The sequence below is a fragment of the Mustela putorius genome, unplaced genomic scaffold, assembly GCF_011764305.1.
Source record: "Mustela putorius furo isolate JIRA1106 unplaced genomic scaffold, ASM1176430v1.1 tig00000127_pilon_pilon_pilon, whole genome shotgun sequence".
NCBI classification, from domain to species: domain Eukaryota; kingdom Metazoa; phylum Chordata; class Mammalia; order Carnivora; family Mustelidae; genus Mustela; species Mustela putorius.
This window is the reverse complement of record NW_025421288.1, coordinates 15,059,076-15,074,692: the sequence shown is the minus strand read 5'-3', so window position 1 is coordinate 15,074,692 and position 15,617 is coordinate 15,059,076. Positions and strand designations below refer to the sequence as shown.

The following is a 15,617-nucleotide window of genomic DNA, read 5'->3' as shown; positions in this document are numbered from 1 at the left end:
CCACCCCCCAGCCCCAGGGGCTGCCGACGTGGCGGGTGGCCCCCCGCCTGCCTCGCTGCAGCCGATAAGTGCCCCGGGGGCCGCCCCTGTGTCTGGCCAGAGGAGCCAGAGGCTCTTAGCCCTTCGAGTTTGCCTTGAACTCCCGTGTCCACCGTCGGTCAGTCTGGACAGCCCTGCATTATCTTGGCTCATCTCAGGCTTCTGCTGCTGCCGTCAGAGGAAATGAGCTCTGGAGGGAAAGTTGAGATGGTTTCTCCGGCGGGGCCCCAGGCCGCCCCTGACGGAGGCCTCCAGGAGTGCGGACCAGACCCTGGGGGCCTAGCAGCTCCAAGATAAGTCTCAGGGCGCCTGGGGCCCCGCCGGGAGGCACGGACCCTTCTGTGGTCTGGGCTCTGAGCGCAGGGAGACGGGGCTCACACGCCCCCCACCCTCCACCCCAGAGCCGTGTCCGGCAGCACCCCTGTCCCGCAGACCCGCGCGGGCACGTGCTCCTACTCTCCCTCTCTCTCTCACACACACTCTCACACCTTCCCAGAGGCACGCGCGCGCACACACAAGATCCCGACGCACTCGGGTGCCCACGTCCACCTGCACACCACGGTCCATGCTCTCCAGCCTCTCTGGGAACCCATCCCAGGGGTGTGCTCCCTCCTCCCCAGGCCAGGCCCGCTCCCCCCCGAGCTCTGAACGCAACCCATGTCCCAGCCCAGACTTCACTGGCCTAGGCATGCCCCCCGGAGCCCTGGGGCCCTCAGGAGGCTGACCGTCGTGACCCAGGGCCTCCTCCCACAGGCACACGGAAAAGGAGCTCAGACTCTTCCAGAAGGGAAGCTCACGCCCCATCTTCCAGAAGGAAGACCTAGGTCTTGGCACGTTATCCCCAGCCCGTACCTAAATGCTGCTGTGATGGCGGTCATTCAGCGACCGAGCGGGGAGCCGGAGGCCCACCCCGAGTCCTCCCCCATGCCCGCCCCGTGGTCTCGCGACAAGCCTTGGGTATCGCTCACAAGGTGGTTCTGGAGCCCAGCACAGACCCGAGGGAGACGAGTCTTCCTGTGCAGGGTGCAGCTGTGCTTTGGGCACGATTGGGTCCAATCCCACCCCCCCCCCATCTCAGGGTCTTCATCGGGGTCCACAGAGGGGCTGCGTGTTGCCTGTGAGGGCCAGGGGCCCCGCCCGCTAGGTCATGCGGGGAGACAGGGACCGCCTGGACTTCGGGGCCCGGCCCCTGGGAGGAAGGAGGCGTCTGCCGTGGAACTCCCAGAGTCCAGAACCCTAGCAGGGGAGCTGCCAGGACTCCGTCGAGTTGCCCACGTGGCTGGCAGAGCCCCTAGGCCCATCAGAAACACAGTCCAGGATCTGAAGAAGGTGACCCCGGGGTACCCCGTGTTTCTGGGAAAACAGGGCCAGCTGTGCCATCAGACTAGGGGAGCCCCAGTCTTGGGGGACGGGGCCACCGCAAGGAGGGGTAGGCTCTGCTGCCAGGGAAGACATGTCTCCAGGGGACCCCAGGGCAGACGCCCAGCCTGGACAGTCGGTGGGTCTCTGAACCTCGTTCCTCGTGGTCTCTGCCCCAGGCTCATTGCTAACGTGGATTCCAGTGCTGCTGAGCCCCACTCGGGGCCTCACCCGCCCAGGCGACCCGTGGCCCCTTGGATAGAGGGGTCGTGTTCCCACGCAGCTCTGGCTGGCTTGCATCGGTGCAGGGCCTCTGGGCCAGGAAAAGCCCATTCCACTGGCCTGCTGCGACCTGGGGGAGACCTCGGCCTGCAGGCTCCTGGGAACGGGGCCGTAAACGTGGCTTGAGGTTCTACAACGTCGTGAGAAGCCTCGCACTTGGTGGTGGTTTCTGGTGGTTTCACCTGAGCCCCATGTGCATTTACGGGCTCTAAGGTGGCACCAAGCCCAGGGGCCTTGGGGTCAGCTGCCCAGCCCTGCGTGGCCCCAGAGAGCGGGCACAGCAGGCTGCGGCTGTCACCCGAGGCCTCCTTTGCTGGCCTCTCCCCCGCCCTGAGAATGGTGCTTGGGTCAGGGCTCGGCATGGGGCCGGGAAGACCGTGGCTGCGCAGAGCCCGGCCCCTCCTGGCCCCGCAGCATGATGGGTTCCTCCCAAGAACGGGGCCTGGTAACCTGGAGAGGGGCGGCGACGGGGCCCTGTGGTGGGTGGGCATGAAGCTAAGGCCCAGAGAGGCCAAACTGCCAGCCCAGGGTCCCCCAGCTCCAGCGACCCAGCCCCAGGGCCGAGGGGGCCCTTGTGTGTGCCCTGGGCCGGACAGCCCCATTGCTCATTGCTCAGCAGCAGTGACCTCCTCAGGTCCCTGAGAGGCCCCATGCAGCATCACTGTCGCCGGTGGCACTGGGCGCACAGGGCGTAGCACAGGGCACGGGACAGGGGTTGACAGTCTTTGTGGCCTACAGCAAGCCCGGAAACCCTATGATGTGCGGGACGTCATCGAGCAGTACTCCCAGGGCCACCTCAACCTCATGGTGCGCATCAAAGAGCTGCAGAGAAGGTGGGCACGGGGGTGGGGCGGGGGTGTGCATGGACGGGGGCGGGGAGGGGCAGGGCGGGGCAGGGGTGTGCATGAACGGGGGCGGGACAGGGGTGGGGGGTGGCATGACAGATGCGAGCGCGGGTGGGGGAGATGAACGGGGTGGGGGCGTGATGGACGTGGCATGGGCATGGGGAGGGGCAGGGGTGGCTGGGCTGGGGGCTCCCCAGCCAGCCTGCTGCCCCCACAGAGCCACGGATACCCTCCAGCTACCCCTATACCAACCACACCACCTGGGAGCCAGGAGGGCCAGGCCTGCCCAGGACACACCCAGTGCCCAGCATAGAGTCCTGCCCCCTGGGCTGCACCCCTGAGGCCTCCCCATCCTGGGCCTGGAATCAGGAACACTAACTAGTGGGAGTCGCCAGCTTCCGGCATACAGCCGGAAGAGCTTGTCCCCATGGAAACACCACGGTCCCCAGGGCCTGTGCAGGCTCAGACTGGCTGTACCTCTCCAGTGGACTAGCCTGGGAACCTACACCCCATGTCCTAGGGTATGGCTGGGACACTGTGTCCATCCTGACCTCAGCCGGAGGCTCAGGCTGCCCCCGACCACGGCGAACCCGCTGGAGGGATGTGCAGCCGGCCTAGCTCGGCAATGGGGCCTCACCCTGCAAGGGCCCGCTCCCCGCCGGTCTCTCTGAGCGCGGCTGAGGTGCCTGGCCTGCGCTTCTTACAAGGGAATGACAGGACCCGGGGCACTTGCCCCAGGAGGAAGCTGAGGGACTCTGCCACTGCCCCTCGCCTCTGAGCACGCCCCGGAAGTAGTACGGGCCTCTGGGCCCAGGAGGACCGTGGCGGGCTCAGGGCAGTGGTGGGTGTCCCCAGAACGGGTGAGTTGTTCGTCGCCCTGTCGGGCACCTCACCTGTCCACTCTGGGTGGGCTGGGTGGGTGTGTGTGGAGCCCGGGCCAAGCACAAGCCGGTCTCCATCCGTTTCCCTCTGTCCCTCCCAGGCTGGACCAGTCCATCGGGAAGCCCTCCCTCTTCATCTCTGTCTCAGGTGAGTTTCCTCATCCAGACACGCTGCCCGCACCAGACCCTCGACCTCCCCTCCACCCAGGCCCGCCTCTCCCCATCAGAACGGGCCAGCAGGGCCTGGGAAGTGCAGGACAGGCCCACATGCCGGTGGACACCCCCCCCACACCCCTGCCCAGCCAAGGGCCTAGACATGTGCTTTTTAAAGGAATCTTTGGTTTGTACCGGATCTCTTTAAACGGGGGGCCTTTCTAGGCCCTCAGAGATCTGAGTGTGATCTTCAGGACCCCATGCGGGGCCAGGAGCCAGCCCAGAGGGACCCGAGGGGCCGGCAGCAGCAGCAGCAGCAGCTGGCGGGAGCCATTCTCCAGCCCTGACCTCTCGTGTTCCCCGGACCCCTCACATCCCCTGGACCGGAGCTACAGCTCCCTCCAGGGAGGACAAGGCCAGGCCGGTCCTGTGGGTCGCCCAGCCCGAGTCCGGTGGGAGCCATGACTTAGCGGGGGCTGGATGGCAGTGAGGCTGGAGAGGCCAGCAGGACACAGGGGGCCGGGGCGGGGGGCGCAGAACGTGGGCACATCCCAGGCCTCTGCATCACGGAGAAACAGGTCTAAGCGGTTCCAGGGCCTCCCAGCGCAGACAGAAGCCAGGGTTAGGCCGTGGCACGGTCCACTGCATGCAGCAGCTCCGAGTCTGGCCAAAGCAAGGAGCAGACCTCACCCCGCGGGACCCTGTTGCTAATAAGCACGGACCGTCCCCGTGTCAGCGGGGCCGGATGACGCGTCCCCACGACGAAGGCTAACGAAAGCCCTTGGGCCCTGGCGCAAGTTACCGGAGTGGGACACGGAGGCGGGAAGGGAGCACACGCTACTGTGGCAACGGCACCCACAGGCTCGCCCACCACGGGCTCGCCACGACCTCCCCCTCCCACAGCTCGTGGCCTCCGCACGGCCCAGTCCCGTGGGTGCGCCTGCCCGCCGCCCGCAGCCCCCACGGGGACAGCCCCGTCCTCCAGGGCCGGGTTTCGGGGGCCTCGCAGGAGCCCCCGCCCAGCCCACTGCTGCGCCTCCCGGGTTCCCAACGTGGAGGTGCTCACATGCGGGCCCCTGACCCTAGGCGGCCCCTCCCCCGCCAGCACTGTGTCCCTGACTTGGGCGCTCTACCCCGCAGAGAAGACCAAGGACCGCGGCAGCAACACCGTCGGGGCCCGCCTGAACCGGGTGGAAGACAAGGTAGGCACCAGAGCCCTGGGTAGCACGGGCTCTGGTCACGGTCACGGTCCTCGGGCCACGCGGGCTCTGGTCACGGTCACGGTCCTCGGGCCGCGTGGGCTCTGGTGACGGCCGCGCGGGCTCTGGGGACGGTCACGGTCCTGGGGGAGGTGCCCGCAGCCGCCGCCGATCCCCCCAGCAGCGTCGCAAGCTGTGTGCGGGCCGCCCCGCACCCCGGCCTGGGCTCAGGGCCTCCCTACCCTGGGGCTCACGTCCACTCCCCCACTCGAAGCAGATGTCGGTCCCCAGGACCCTGGTTTGTAGGACTCTGGCACGTGGTGTCTTTACTGATGCGTGGCACCTGGTGCCCCGAGGCCCCTCTCGGGAGCAGCTGAGGCTGCCCAGGGCACGGGGGACAGGGCTCGTCTGTGCCGCCACCGTGTGCGCTCGGGGAATTCAGAGGTGCTGAGAGCGGCACAGGGGTGCGTCGCGGGGAGCTGGGGCTGTGGGCTCGAGGACCCTCCATGTGGGGTGCAGACCATGCTCGGGGAGTGCCGGGCCGACCAAGGCCCCACTGCATTCCAGGTGGGACGTGGGCCTGTGGGTCCTTGGCATAAGCACGGGCCCTCGGCCACCGGGACGCCCCCACCGCCGGCAGGCCTGCGGGCCTCTCAGTACAGGATCCTCTGCCCAGGGTGTCCTGGGGAGCCGAGGGGGTCTTTCTCGGGCTGGGGCCCGCCCTGTGAAGTCTCTGGGGTTCAGAGGGGGCCATTATCGTGCACGACAGCTCGTCCATCTACACGGGCTTTATCTGAAAGTAGCCGGGAGACTAAAAATAGCGGGTTTCGCTGGGCAGGACCTGTGTGTGCCGTTCGGTTTCCCGGGCAACGCCGGGCTCTGGCCAGCTTCCATCCCCGCTGACGCTGGGCAGGCGGGGCAGGGGTGCGGCTCCCTGGGCCCCGCGGCCCGCAGCATCACACCCTCTCCATGGGCACCGTCCGCCTTGGCCTGGGCTGGCCACGGGGCCTGACACGGCACGGGACCAGGACAGGAGAGGGAGGGCCGCTGTCCAGGTGCCCACGGGGGTCCTCACTTTCAGCCTGGCCAGCTGACTATGCAACCCCAACATCCGGCCTGCTGGAGGGTCTGGCCCCCGGGCGGTGCAGGCCCCAGCCAGGCTGGTACCTGGCCTGCTCTCGGGCAGATGGCCTGGTGGCAGATGACCTTGTCTGGCAGGAAGAGAGCAAGAGAGGTCACGTCCCCAGGCGGCAGATATCAGAGGCCCGGGGACCCTCCATGGAGCCAGGGTATCCTTGGCTTTTCCAGTGCTGGGGACCAGGGGCTCGGGGCTGGCATAATCCTCCAGAGCGGCTGGTGGCCACCCCCAGTGTGGCAGGCCAGGCACCCCGGGGGGAGCTTCTAGACAGCAGAGGAAGCAGAGGTAGGCCCAGGAGATAGAGCCGGGCCCCTTTCTCCAACCTTCTCGTCCAGCCCTGGCACCCTGGCCAAGCAGGCTTTTGCTGACCAACCTCCACTGCTGATGGGAATCACGGTGGTCCCTGGGAACACAGGCCTCCCTGCCCTAGGGCACCCGGGCAGTGGCCCCTGTTGCACTAGCTTCCAGATGCGCTCCCCTCTCCCTGCCCTGGTGTTCGAGTTTTCCTATGGTTCTGCCCTCTGCTTCTCAGGCCAGGCCACCCCTTAAAGCTCGGACTAGAACCTGGTGTCCTCGGGATGACAGTGGGTTGGGGACAGGGTCTCTTGGAGTAGCGCCCCTGCCCAGGCGGGAGAAGCAGACATCCAGCCACCTGTGCCGGTCTGACAACCAGGATGGCCCGGCTGGCCACGGGCAGCACGGCGGGCTGCGGTGGGGCCCCACTTGCCTCCACAATACAGAAGTACGGACGCACCCTCGTTTGTCTAAACAACAAAGCAAAGTGTCTTCCAGAGTCCCTGACCCCTGGGAACAAGGCTTGGTCAAAAAGGAGAGGGGAGACCACTGCACCGTGAGGGGTGACCGGGCAGACGGGGCCTGTGCTGTCTCCGTCCCCTTCTGCTGGGAGGGAGCTGTTCGGTCTGAGCCAAACCCAGCTGCTCGCAGTCTCCCAGGTAGCGCGCAAGCCGGTGCTCCGGGCCGTGTCACAGACCGGGCAGTCCCTTGAGACTCTGGCCTGCGCCCCCTCAGCCACAGACCCTGGGAAAGGGCCTCGCCGGGTCCAGAGGGCACGGTGGCCCGTCCTAGGCCCCACATTATCGCAGTCATCACTGGGGCCGTTGGGACCATAAACAACCCCAGAGCCGTCCTGCTGACTGCGGGAAGCTAGAGGCAGGAAGTCCAGCAGCCACCGGCCCTCAGGGGCCCAGGAGGCCTGGACAGTGCCAGCCGGCCAGAGGCCCTGGGCCTTCCCCGACCCAACTGGGCTGGCCGAGGGCAGGGAAGGAGTCTGGCCCTCCTGTGGGATGCACGGCTCTGGCCGCAGCTAGGATGGCGCTCCTGTCCCAGGCGCACGCGCTCAGCTGCAGGACCCGGGCTTGGAGAGGACGGGAGGACCGGAGGGTATTTGGGGAGTGCCGCTGCTCGCCCCCGTTCTCAGGAACAGAGCAGTTCTGAGGAGCAGGGGCCTGGAGTGTCCACGTGCAGGGAGCTGCCAGGGAAAGCCAGCTCGGCTTGTCCAGCGGTGCCTCGGTTTCCCTGCAAGGAACCCCTCCCTTTATGTGCAGGCCTGGCCCTGAAGGGGAGAAGGGTCCCAGGCACTTGCCGCTCCCCAGAGCCCTTGTCAAAGCTCCTGTGTGCCAGAGGGCCTCCCCCACCTCAGAGGGCCCCCCCCCCGCCTGTTCCTGGAGCACCTAGCACCCCTGTCTAGGCCTGGCCTGGCTGTGAGGGCCCACCTTGCTCCAGGGCTGTGATGAGCAAAACTGGCATTGCCGGCCGACAGCCTGCGTCGCCCTGGCCGCCCTTTAGCAGTGAAAGGAAAAGACCCTCCCCGCACGCTTCTGGTAAAAGTGCCCGGAGCGGCCACGCTCCCTCCCGCTGTCCTTCTGGGAAGGAAGGACCTTCGTTCGCACCAATAAATGTTGCCTTGCATGTGGGGAAACTGAGCCCAGAGAGGTTGGGCAGTGTCCCAAGGTCACACAGTGGGTCAGGCGAAGAGCTGGTCCCCGTAGGGGCCGCGGGCAGGTGAGGAGCCGCGGTGGAGAGCTGGAGGCGAGCGCAAAGTGCTTCACGTTCACGAAACCTCAGGGTCATTTCGAAAAGAGGCCACGTAGCAGCAGGGTGGGCCACGCTGGGGACCGGGAGGGTCGGGACAGGCCGGAAAACCCATGGGCTGCACCAGCCAGAGCAGCGGCACAGACTAGGCCAGAGGGGCCTGACCAGGACCTGGAACGGGAGCCCCGAGAACACGGGCCCCTGCTCAACCTCCGACCCTGCGAGGGCTGCTCGGGCGGCAGGCGTCCCCTTGGCTCTCTGGGGAGCCGTGAAGACGGCTCCAGCCCCCGCCCCCATGCATGTTCTTAGCTCAGCCCCCAGGACAGGCTGCAGGGTGGATGCTGAGCCCTGTGTGTTTTGCAAACTCAGCTCGTCTTGCTTTTGCTGATATGAGGGGCACAGTGGGCTGGGAGGATTTCTTTCTTCTCTGTTTTTGCCAGAAATATTCACGGCTTAGAGCTGGACACAGGGAAGGCCTGGGCTTGCATGCCCCAGTTCAGAGGGCGTGGGTGGGACGGGGCCCTCACCCCCACCATAGACACTCCTTCCACAGTCTCTTGTCCTCAAACCCTGGCCAGGCGCACCTCTCTCCTGGACACGAATGCCCCCAGCCCGGGAGATCACCCCCAACACACACACAGCACACTGGCCCTAGACCCCCCTGCTGAGCACACGTTTGCCCCTCACTGGTACCAGATAAGCCCAGTTACCCAGGACCTGGGGTCTGCCCCAGACACGGCTCCTCCTGCTCTGTCCTCAGCCCAGAGGGACTCCTCCATCCCCCCAGCTGCCAACTGGCCTGAGACCTGGTCATCCAACAGCCCCATCCCTGCTCACCTCCAAGAGCTACCTAGATGCCACTCACCCATCTCTCCGGCCCCATGCCCTCCCTGCTGGGTCTAGGCGTTGGTCCTCTCCCTCTGTGACCACTGTCCACCTAACCATGTAGACTCCGGTCCCACCAGCCCTTCAAAGTCTGTGTTATTTCTTAGACGCAGCTGAAACTCACCTGCTCATGTTTTCTTCAGAATGTTTGCACTGACATTTCTGTGTGCGATACACACACAACCTCATTTTCCTTTTTCACACCGTCTTCATCAGGATGTGGGGTCAAATTTGCATGAACCTCCCTGAATGAGTGCAGAAGTGTTCTGTCCTTTTCTACTTTCTAGAATATTTCATATCGGATTTGGAATTCTTCCCCTCCTGAACATTAGGTGACATTAAAGGTAAAGCCATCCAAGCCTGGCGCTTTCTTTGTGGGAAGACTTCACAGTCCGAGTCAAGGACATGGCAGCTATAGGACAGTGGGCTTTCTATCTCTTCTCGTGTCAGTTTTGTTCAGTTGTATATTCTAGAAATCTGTGTTTCCTCTCCGTTTTCCAGTTTACTGGCATTATCATTTTAATGTCTGTATTATCTGTAGCTAAGTGCCAGTTGCTAATTTTTAGACTTTCTAGATTTCTAAAGTGTGACCTTAAGGTTCTCCATTTTCATCTAATGACCACTTAAAGTGCATCGCCCAGTTTTGATACGTAGCATTTCATTCCAACGTCTCCTCGCTTACACACCTTTCTCATCTCCGTGATGACCTCTTGTTTATCCCAGCAGCTCTTTCCAGCATGATTTTTGTCATTGTTAGAATTCTAAGAGTTTTCTAATTGCTCACTTGTCAGTGAAATTGGTTGTGTGGCATCAGTCCTTTGAAATACTATGAAGCCTTTTTTTTTTTTTAAAGATTTTATTTATTTGACAGACACAGATCACAAGTAGGCAGAGAGGCAGGCAGAGAGAGAAAGGGGGAAGTAGGCTCACTGCTGAGCAGAGAGCCCGATGAAGGGCTTGATCCCAGGACCCTGAGATCATGACCTGAGCCGAAGGCAGAGGCCTTAACCGACTGAGCCACCCAAGCGCCCTTTTACTTTTTATTTTTTTTATTTTTTGCTTATAGATATCCAATGGCCTCGGCACCATTTGTTGAGAACGCTGTTTTCCACATTGATTTATTGCAGCACCTTTGCCAGAAATCAATTGAGCCTACCTATATGGGTTTGTTTCTGGATTCTCAAGTCTGTTATGTCTGTCTGCCCATCCTCAAATCTGTGTTACGCCATCTTGATTATTGTAGCTTTATAGCATGTTTTGAAATCAGGTAGTATGAGTCTTCTAAGGTTTTTTTCTTTCTTAAATTGTTTTGCTCATTCTAAGTCCTATGAATTTCTCTACGAATTGTAGAATCATCTTGTCAGTTTCAACCGAAAGGAAGAAAGAGAGAGAGAGCGGGAGAGAGGGAGGGAAGAAGAAAGCTGGGATTTTGATAAGGATTGTGTTGAACCTATGGATCTATTTGGGAGAATCTGACGTCTTAACCACAGAGTCTCCTAACCCATGCGTACAGCTCGTGCACGCCGTTTACTTGGTCTGCTCCAGTTTCTTCCAGTGATGTCATCTTTGGCGTACAGTTCTCACACAGCTTTTGTTAAATTTGCTCCTAAACTTTTTATGACTTTGGTTCTATTGTTAAGGGAACTGTTTCCTTCATTTCATTTTTTCATTGTTTACTACCAGTGTCTGAAAATACTATTAATATTTTATGTCAGACTTGGAAGGTGTGACTTTGCTGCTATTAACTTCAGTAAGTTTTGTTGTTATTGTTGTTGATTCCTTAGGATTTTCAACATGCAGAATCGCGACAGGTGTGAAGAAGGGCACGCCTGCCTTCCCATCTTCCTTCCCGTCTAGGTGCCTTTAATTTCTCTTCTTGCCCATTTATGCTGCCTTGAACACCCAGGGAAATGTTGACTAGAAGTAGCCAGGCACTGACGAATTGAGAAATCACTCAGTCACTCCCTGTCCAGTGTGCTGTTAGCTGCTGGTTTCCCATGCGTGCTCTTTATTAGGCTGAGGATTTTTCCTTCCACTTTTGGCATTTTCAGAGTTCTTATCATGAATGGATATTGGATTTTCTCAAATGCTCGTTCTGCATCTTTTGAGATGGTCAAACGAATTTTATCCCTTATGCTACTAATGTGGTGTAATAACCAGTTTGGGGGAGTTAAACGAACTTTGCATTTCCCACTTGGGCAGGGTTGATCGTCTCTTGTCCACATTGCCATGTTCAGTTTGCTAACATTTTATTAAGAATATATCCATATTCATAAAGGATATTGATCTGTAGTTTTCTTGTGATTTTTTTTTCTGATTTTGGTGTCTGGTTTTAAAATTCTTTTATTTTCAATCCTTTATACACATTTTGGATATCTTTTACAAACACTTAATGGCTGAGAGGTTTTTTTTTTAATCATTTAACACATTTATACTTAAAGTAATTTCTAATCTGTTTGGATTGACTTCTAGCAATGTATATTGTGTTTTCCTTTCGTACTAAAATTTTTAATGTTTATTTTGCTCCGTGTGTTGGGTTGAGTACCATTTCTCTGCTTTTTTTCCTACTGGTTTTGAAGTTATATATTCTATTGTCATTCTTGTAGATGTCAACCCAGAACGTTTTAAATGGATGTATAACAGTTAATTGCTACTTTACCCACATCTGTAATAAAAGCACATTAGAAAACTTTAGACTCAGTCACTCCCCCGCTGACTTACAGTCTTTGTTGTTGTATATTTTAGCTCACTCATGTTTATTTTTTTAGCCGAATGATTCATGAATAATAATGCTTCAGACAATCAATATGTGTTTAAATGTACTCGCCTATGTTACCTCTTTCGTCACTCATCATTTATTTTTCATCTCAGATCTTACATCTGGAATCACTTTTTTCCTAGATGATGTATATATTAAAGTTTCTGTCTCAAAAATCAGAATTTCTCCGATTTTATTTTTTTTTTAATGACTTCTTTTGTCGTCATTCTTAAAAAATATTTCCACTGGGAATACAGTTCCAGGCCCTAGGTTACCAAAATGGTTTTCTCTCCGCACATTGGAAATATTATCCAACTGTTCTTTGGCATATCTGGCTCATCCTGAGAGCAAAGGTGAAGCCGAGTGCTTCCTCCTCAGAAGGCAGCACATGTCTTCTCTCTGGACGCTTCGTAGATCGCTCCTATGGTTCTGGTCTTCTGCATTTTCACTGCAGGGTCTGCATGGAGTTTCTCTTGTTGGTTCTCTTTGGAATTGGTGAGTTCCCTTCATCTGTGGTTTGGCGTCCAACGTGAGTTCGGAATTACTCTCTGTCGTTAGCTCTTTGGATCTTACTGGACGCTGAAAGATAATGAGCTCCTGGTCTCCTTCTGGAATTTTCATGAGGCCTGTGGCAGACCCTCTCCCTCCCCACCACATTCCTTAACCTCTTGTACTAAAATCAGATTGTCTCTGTATACTGTCTTCTAGATGACGTCTTCTGGTCTACCTTCCAATTCACTAATTATTTCTTCAGCTGTATCTAATCTGTTGTGAAACCCATCCAGGGAATTTTTAATATCAATTATTTTTCTATTTATGAAACTTCTATTTGGCTCTTATTCATACCTGATTGGTCATTTTTAATAGGCTTTCTCTTCACCTGTGTATTTAAACTTTGAAAAATCTTGAAATGCATTGAATGGGGCTTTTTTACATTTTGTTTCTATTAACTTTCCTATCTCTTTGTGAGTCTGCTTCTCTGGTCTTTGTTTTTTCCTGACTGGTTTTCATTCATGGTGTTTCATTGCCTTTCAGGGTTTTGTTTCTTTAAAATCAGAAGTGTATATGTCCTAAAATTTATCTGTGGGTATTCCTGAGGCCTAGCGGAATTGAGGGTCTCAGGGGGATCTGTGGCTCCCCCTTCCTTTGATATACATGTGGGGGGTACTACCATGCTGGACTTAAAATTCTAAGCTCAAAGTTTTCCAGAAACACACCCAGGAAGGGTGTGTTTGGGCTTCCAAGCTGAGCATGGATGCAATATCTTGGAGCGAACATTGTTCCACTGCCCTTAGCCGCAGATGGTTCTCTTTACAGCCTTTTCTGGAAGTGGGTTATTTCTCACTAACCCTCACACCGAAAGGAGACCTTTGAAGGTCCCAGCTTCATGTAGGGCTGCACAGCGAGACTCCCCACCTTGGGCAGGCCTGGCCTTGGATGCCATCCGTCACCTGTGAGAGTCATGTTTGCTCAGCTCGTCAGGTGTCTTATGTCTGTGGCTTCCACTCTCACTGTACTTCCAGCCTCTGACCTACCATACCTCCCACGGAGCTCATCCATGCCAGTGAGTGTCTCACCAGCACACGGTCAGACAAGCGCTCATCCTCGCACTGTGGGCAGAATCAGGATTTTGAAGACGGGATTTTTCTGGGAAGCCTGTGTCTCTTGGCTGTAGCGTCCCAGCTCCGCATGCTGGTCCCCAACTCTGCTGCCTTCTGTTCCCCCATAACTCTGGGAGTGACTGGGTGGTAGTGACAGGTCTGGTTTTTCCTGGTCCCTGGGGTCTCAGTCGTAAATGGATCTTGTGCTGGAGCTCCAGGGGGTCTGGGTGGGGCTGCCAGTCCTCAGCAGGCTGGACTGAGAAAGAACTGCTTCTACAGCCTCCCACCCCTCAGAAAGGGAGGAATCCCCCCCACTAACTTGTACTGAGGCCCACTGGCCTAGTTCAGCCAAGGCCCTCTAGACTAGGGACCCGCAAACTGGGGCCTTAGGGCCAAATCTCGGGCCGGACCTGTTTTCACATTAAAAAACAAGAATAAATAAATAAGTAAATAAATAAGTAAATTCTGAAACAGAACTCAGAACTTGAACAGCCTCCACATCTATGATATTTGCAGTCTGGCCCCTTACGGAAAAGTTTGCTGACCCCCAGTTTAGGCTGGGGGATTTGTCTGGGAGAAATCTAGTGGGAACCACAGATACAACCTAACATTTCCTAATAGTCGAAAAGATACAAAGAAATCGATCAGATTCACTCTAACCATATATCTTATTGAACCCGGGAGAGTGAAAATATTATCACTTCTGTATATAGTAAATATGAAAAGAATCGTTGGAACGATCGACATTGTTTGCTCAAATGCCGGGCGTGTCTCACACTCACCATGCGTCTCAGTTTGGATGCCGTTTCCTAAGAGCTACTCGGTCCGCGTTTAGATACAAAACGTGCAGTTAAAAAAGGAGGGTCTCTTACCTAAGTCACTCCAAACCTCCTTCAAGTTTTCCCATCCCTGAATTGGGGGTCTATATTTAAATTTAAATTTGAATTTGCTTAACTTAAATCCAATTAAAATTCACTTCCTTGGTTTCACAAGCCGCACATCAGCTGCTCCGGGACCCCGTGGGGCTGCTGAGCGGTGATCGCACAAGGCCGCTCTCGTGTGGCGCCCCGGCACCCAACCCACAGGGGGAACGCCTGCTGAGTGGTGCCCGACACAGGCAGATGAAGGCCACCTCGTAAGCCCCGACATCCCCAGCACGGGCAAGCCCTTGCGGGTCCCTCAGCTCCCACAGGACGTTCCCTGGATTCCCTCGCTCGAGCCCCCAGAGTCCGTGACCCACGCCTCCGTGTCCACTGCCTGCCTGGGACGCTAGTCCTCCCTCTACCTCTGTCCCCCAGCGGCCAGGCCTCCCCTGACTCCCGCTCCCAGGAGGCCGTCAGGGGCCGTGTCTGGGCCGGAGGCCACGTCTGCAGGCTGCTCGGGAGGCACCAGGCTACCCTGGGCTCCATCATGCCCCTCACCGCCAGCTCCGGCTGGTTGCACCAGAAGTCGGGCGTGGGGGGCCTCCCCGGACAGCCCTGCCCCCCCCCGCCCCGTTCCGAGCCCCCCCACTTTCCTCCGCACCCCCCCCCGCCCCCACTCCCCGCGCTGGTGACTGGCTCTTGAGTGACAAGGCCGTAAATAGGCGGAGGCGTGGGCTCTGGCTGATCAAAGGGCCCCCTTCAGAAGCCTTCATTAGCTGCTATTCTGGGAACTGGTTATTTTAAGGTTAGTGTATTTTTTCTTTCCTGAGGAGCCGTCTTAGTGGACGGCGAGGGCCTGAGGTGCGAGCTCTTCAGTCAAACCACACAAGCCGTGTTTTGTCTAGGGTTTCAAAGATAAACCTGTAAGGAAAGCGCCGGTTGACGCTGAGCGCCACTAACCCCCTTCCCGGGCCGGGGCGGGCGGGCCGGCCGGGGGGTCCCGCACCCCGCGAGCCGCGTGGAGGAGACCTGGCGGGGCCGGGGCGGCCGCGCTCCTCAGGGGGGCCTGAGGTCAGAGTCCTCGGGGCCCCTGGACCCTCGTGCCAGGCCTTCTCGTATCCAGACCCGGGGGGCTTCTTCGGCCCACGGTCTCCCAAGGGAGGCTGTCCACCCTCCACTGTCAGGGTGGGCAGGGTGGCGGGGGGCCACGCCGACGCCACTGTTTAGGAAGGCTGCACTGCCCTGGGGGGCACCCGGGCCTCGCCGGAGGGGAGCGGTTCACGGCGCCACGGAGCTCTGGAAAGGAGTCTTGCGCCATGTGCTCCCGCCAGAGAATCCTGTGCCCTCACGGCTCCTGTGCCCATTCCCGGGATGGCGGAGCACCGGGGCCTGGGGGTCTCACGGGACACACTTGGCACAGCCCGGTTTGCAGGAGCGGGACGGGCGGGGGGGATTGACCAAACAGAGGCCCCCCAGCGGCAAGAGGGACCCTCACGAGCTGCCGAGGAAGATGATTAGGGCGGGGATAATGAAGGCGCGTGGCCCCGACGGAGGTGGGGAGG

At 58.3% G+C, this 15,617-nt stretch overlaps 1 protein-coding gene across 10 annotated transcripts in view; it reads left to right on the top strand.

The window, feature by feature from the left end:
- Positions 1 to 15,617, top strand: part of KCNQ1 (potassium voltage-gated channel subfamily Q member 1) — a 306,866-nt gene that overhangs the window by 235,333 nt on the left and 55,916 nt on the right. For 5 of the 10 annotated variants that reach the window (XM_045066468.1, XM_045066495.1, XM_013059954.2 and 2 more), the window contains 3 exons: positions 2,419 to 2,513; positions 3,508 to 3,554; positions 4,646 to 4,761. In XM_045066468.1, the coding sequence (XP_044922403.1) occupies positions 2,419 to 2,513; positions 3,508 to 3,554; positions 4,646 to 4,761 (258 nt within the window). Of the gene's footprint in view, positions 1 to 2,418; positions 2,514 to 3,507; positions 3,555 to 4,645; positions 4,762 to 10,617; positions 14,686 to 15,617 lie in introns of those variants that run through there. The other 5 variants (XM_045066472.1, XM_045066483.1, XM_045066487.1 and 2 more) reach the window with 3 other exon arrangements.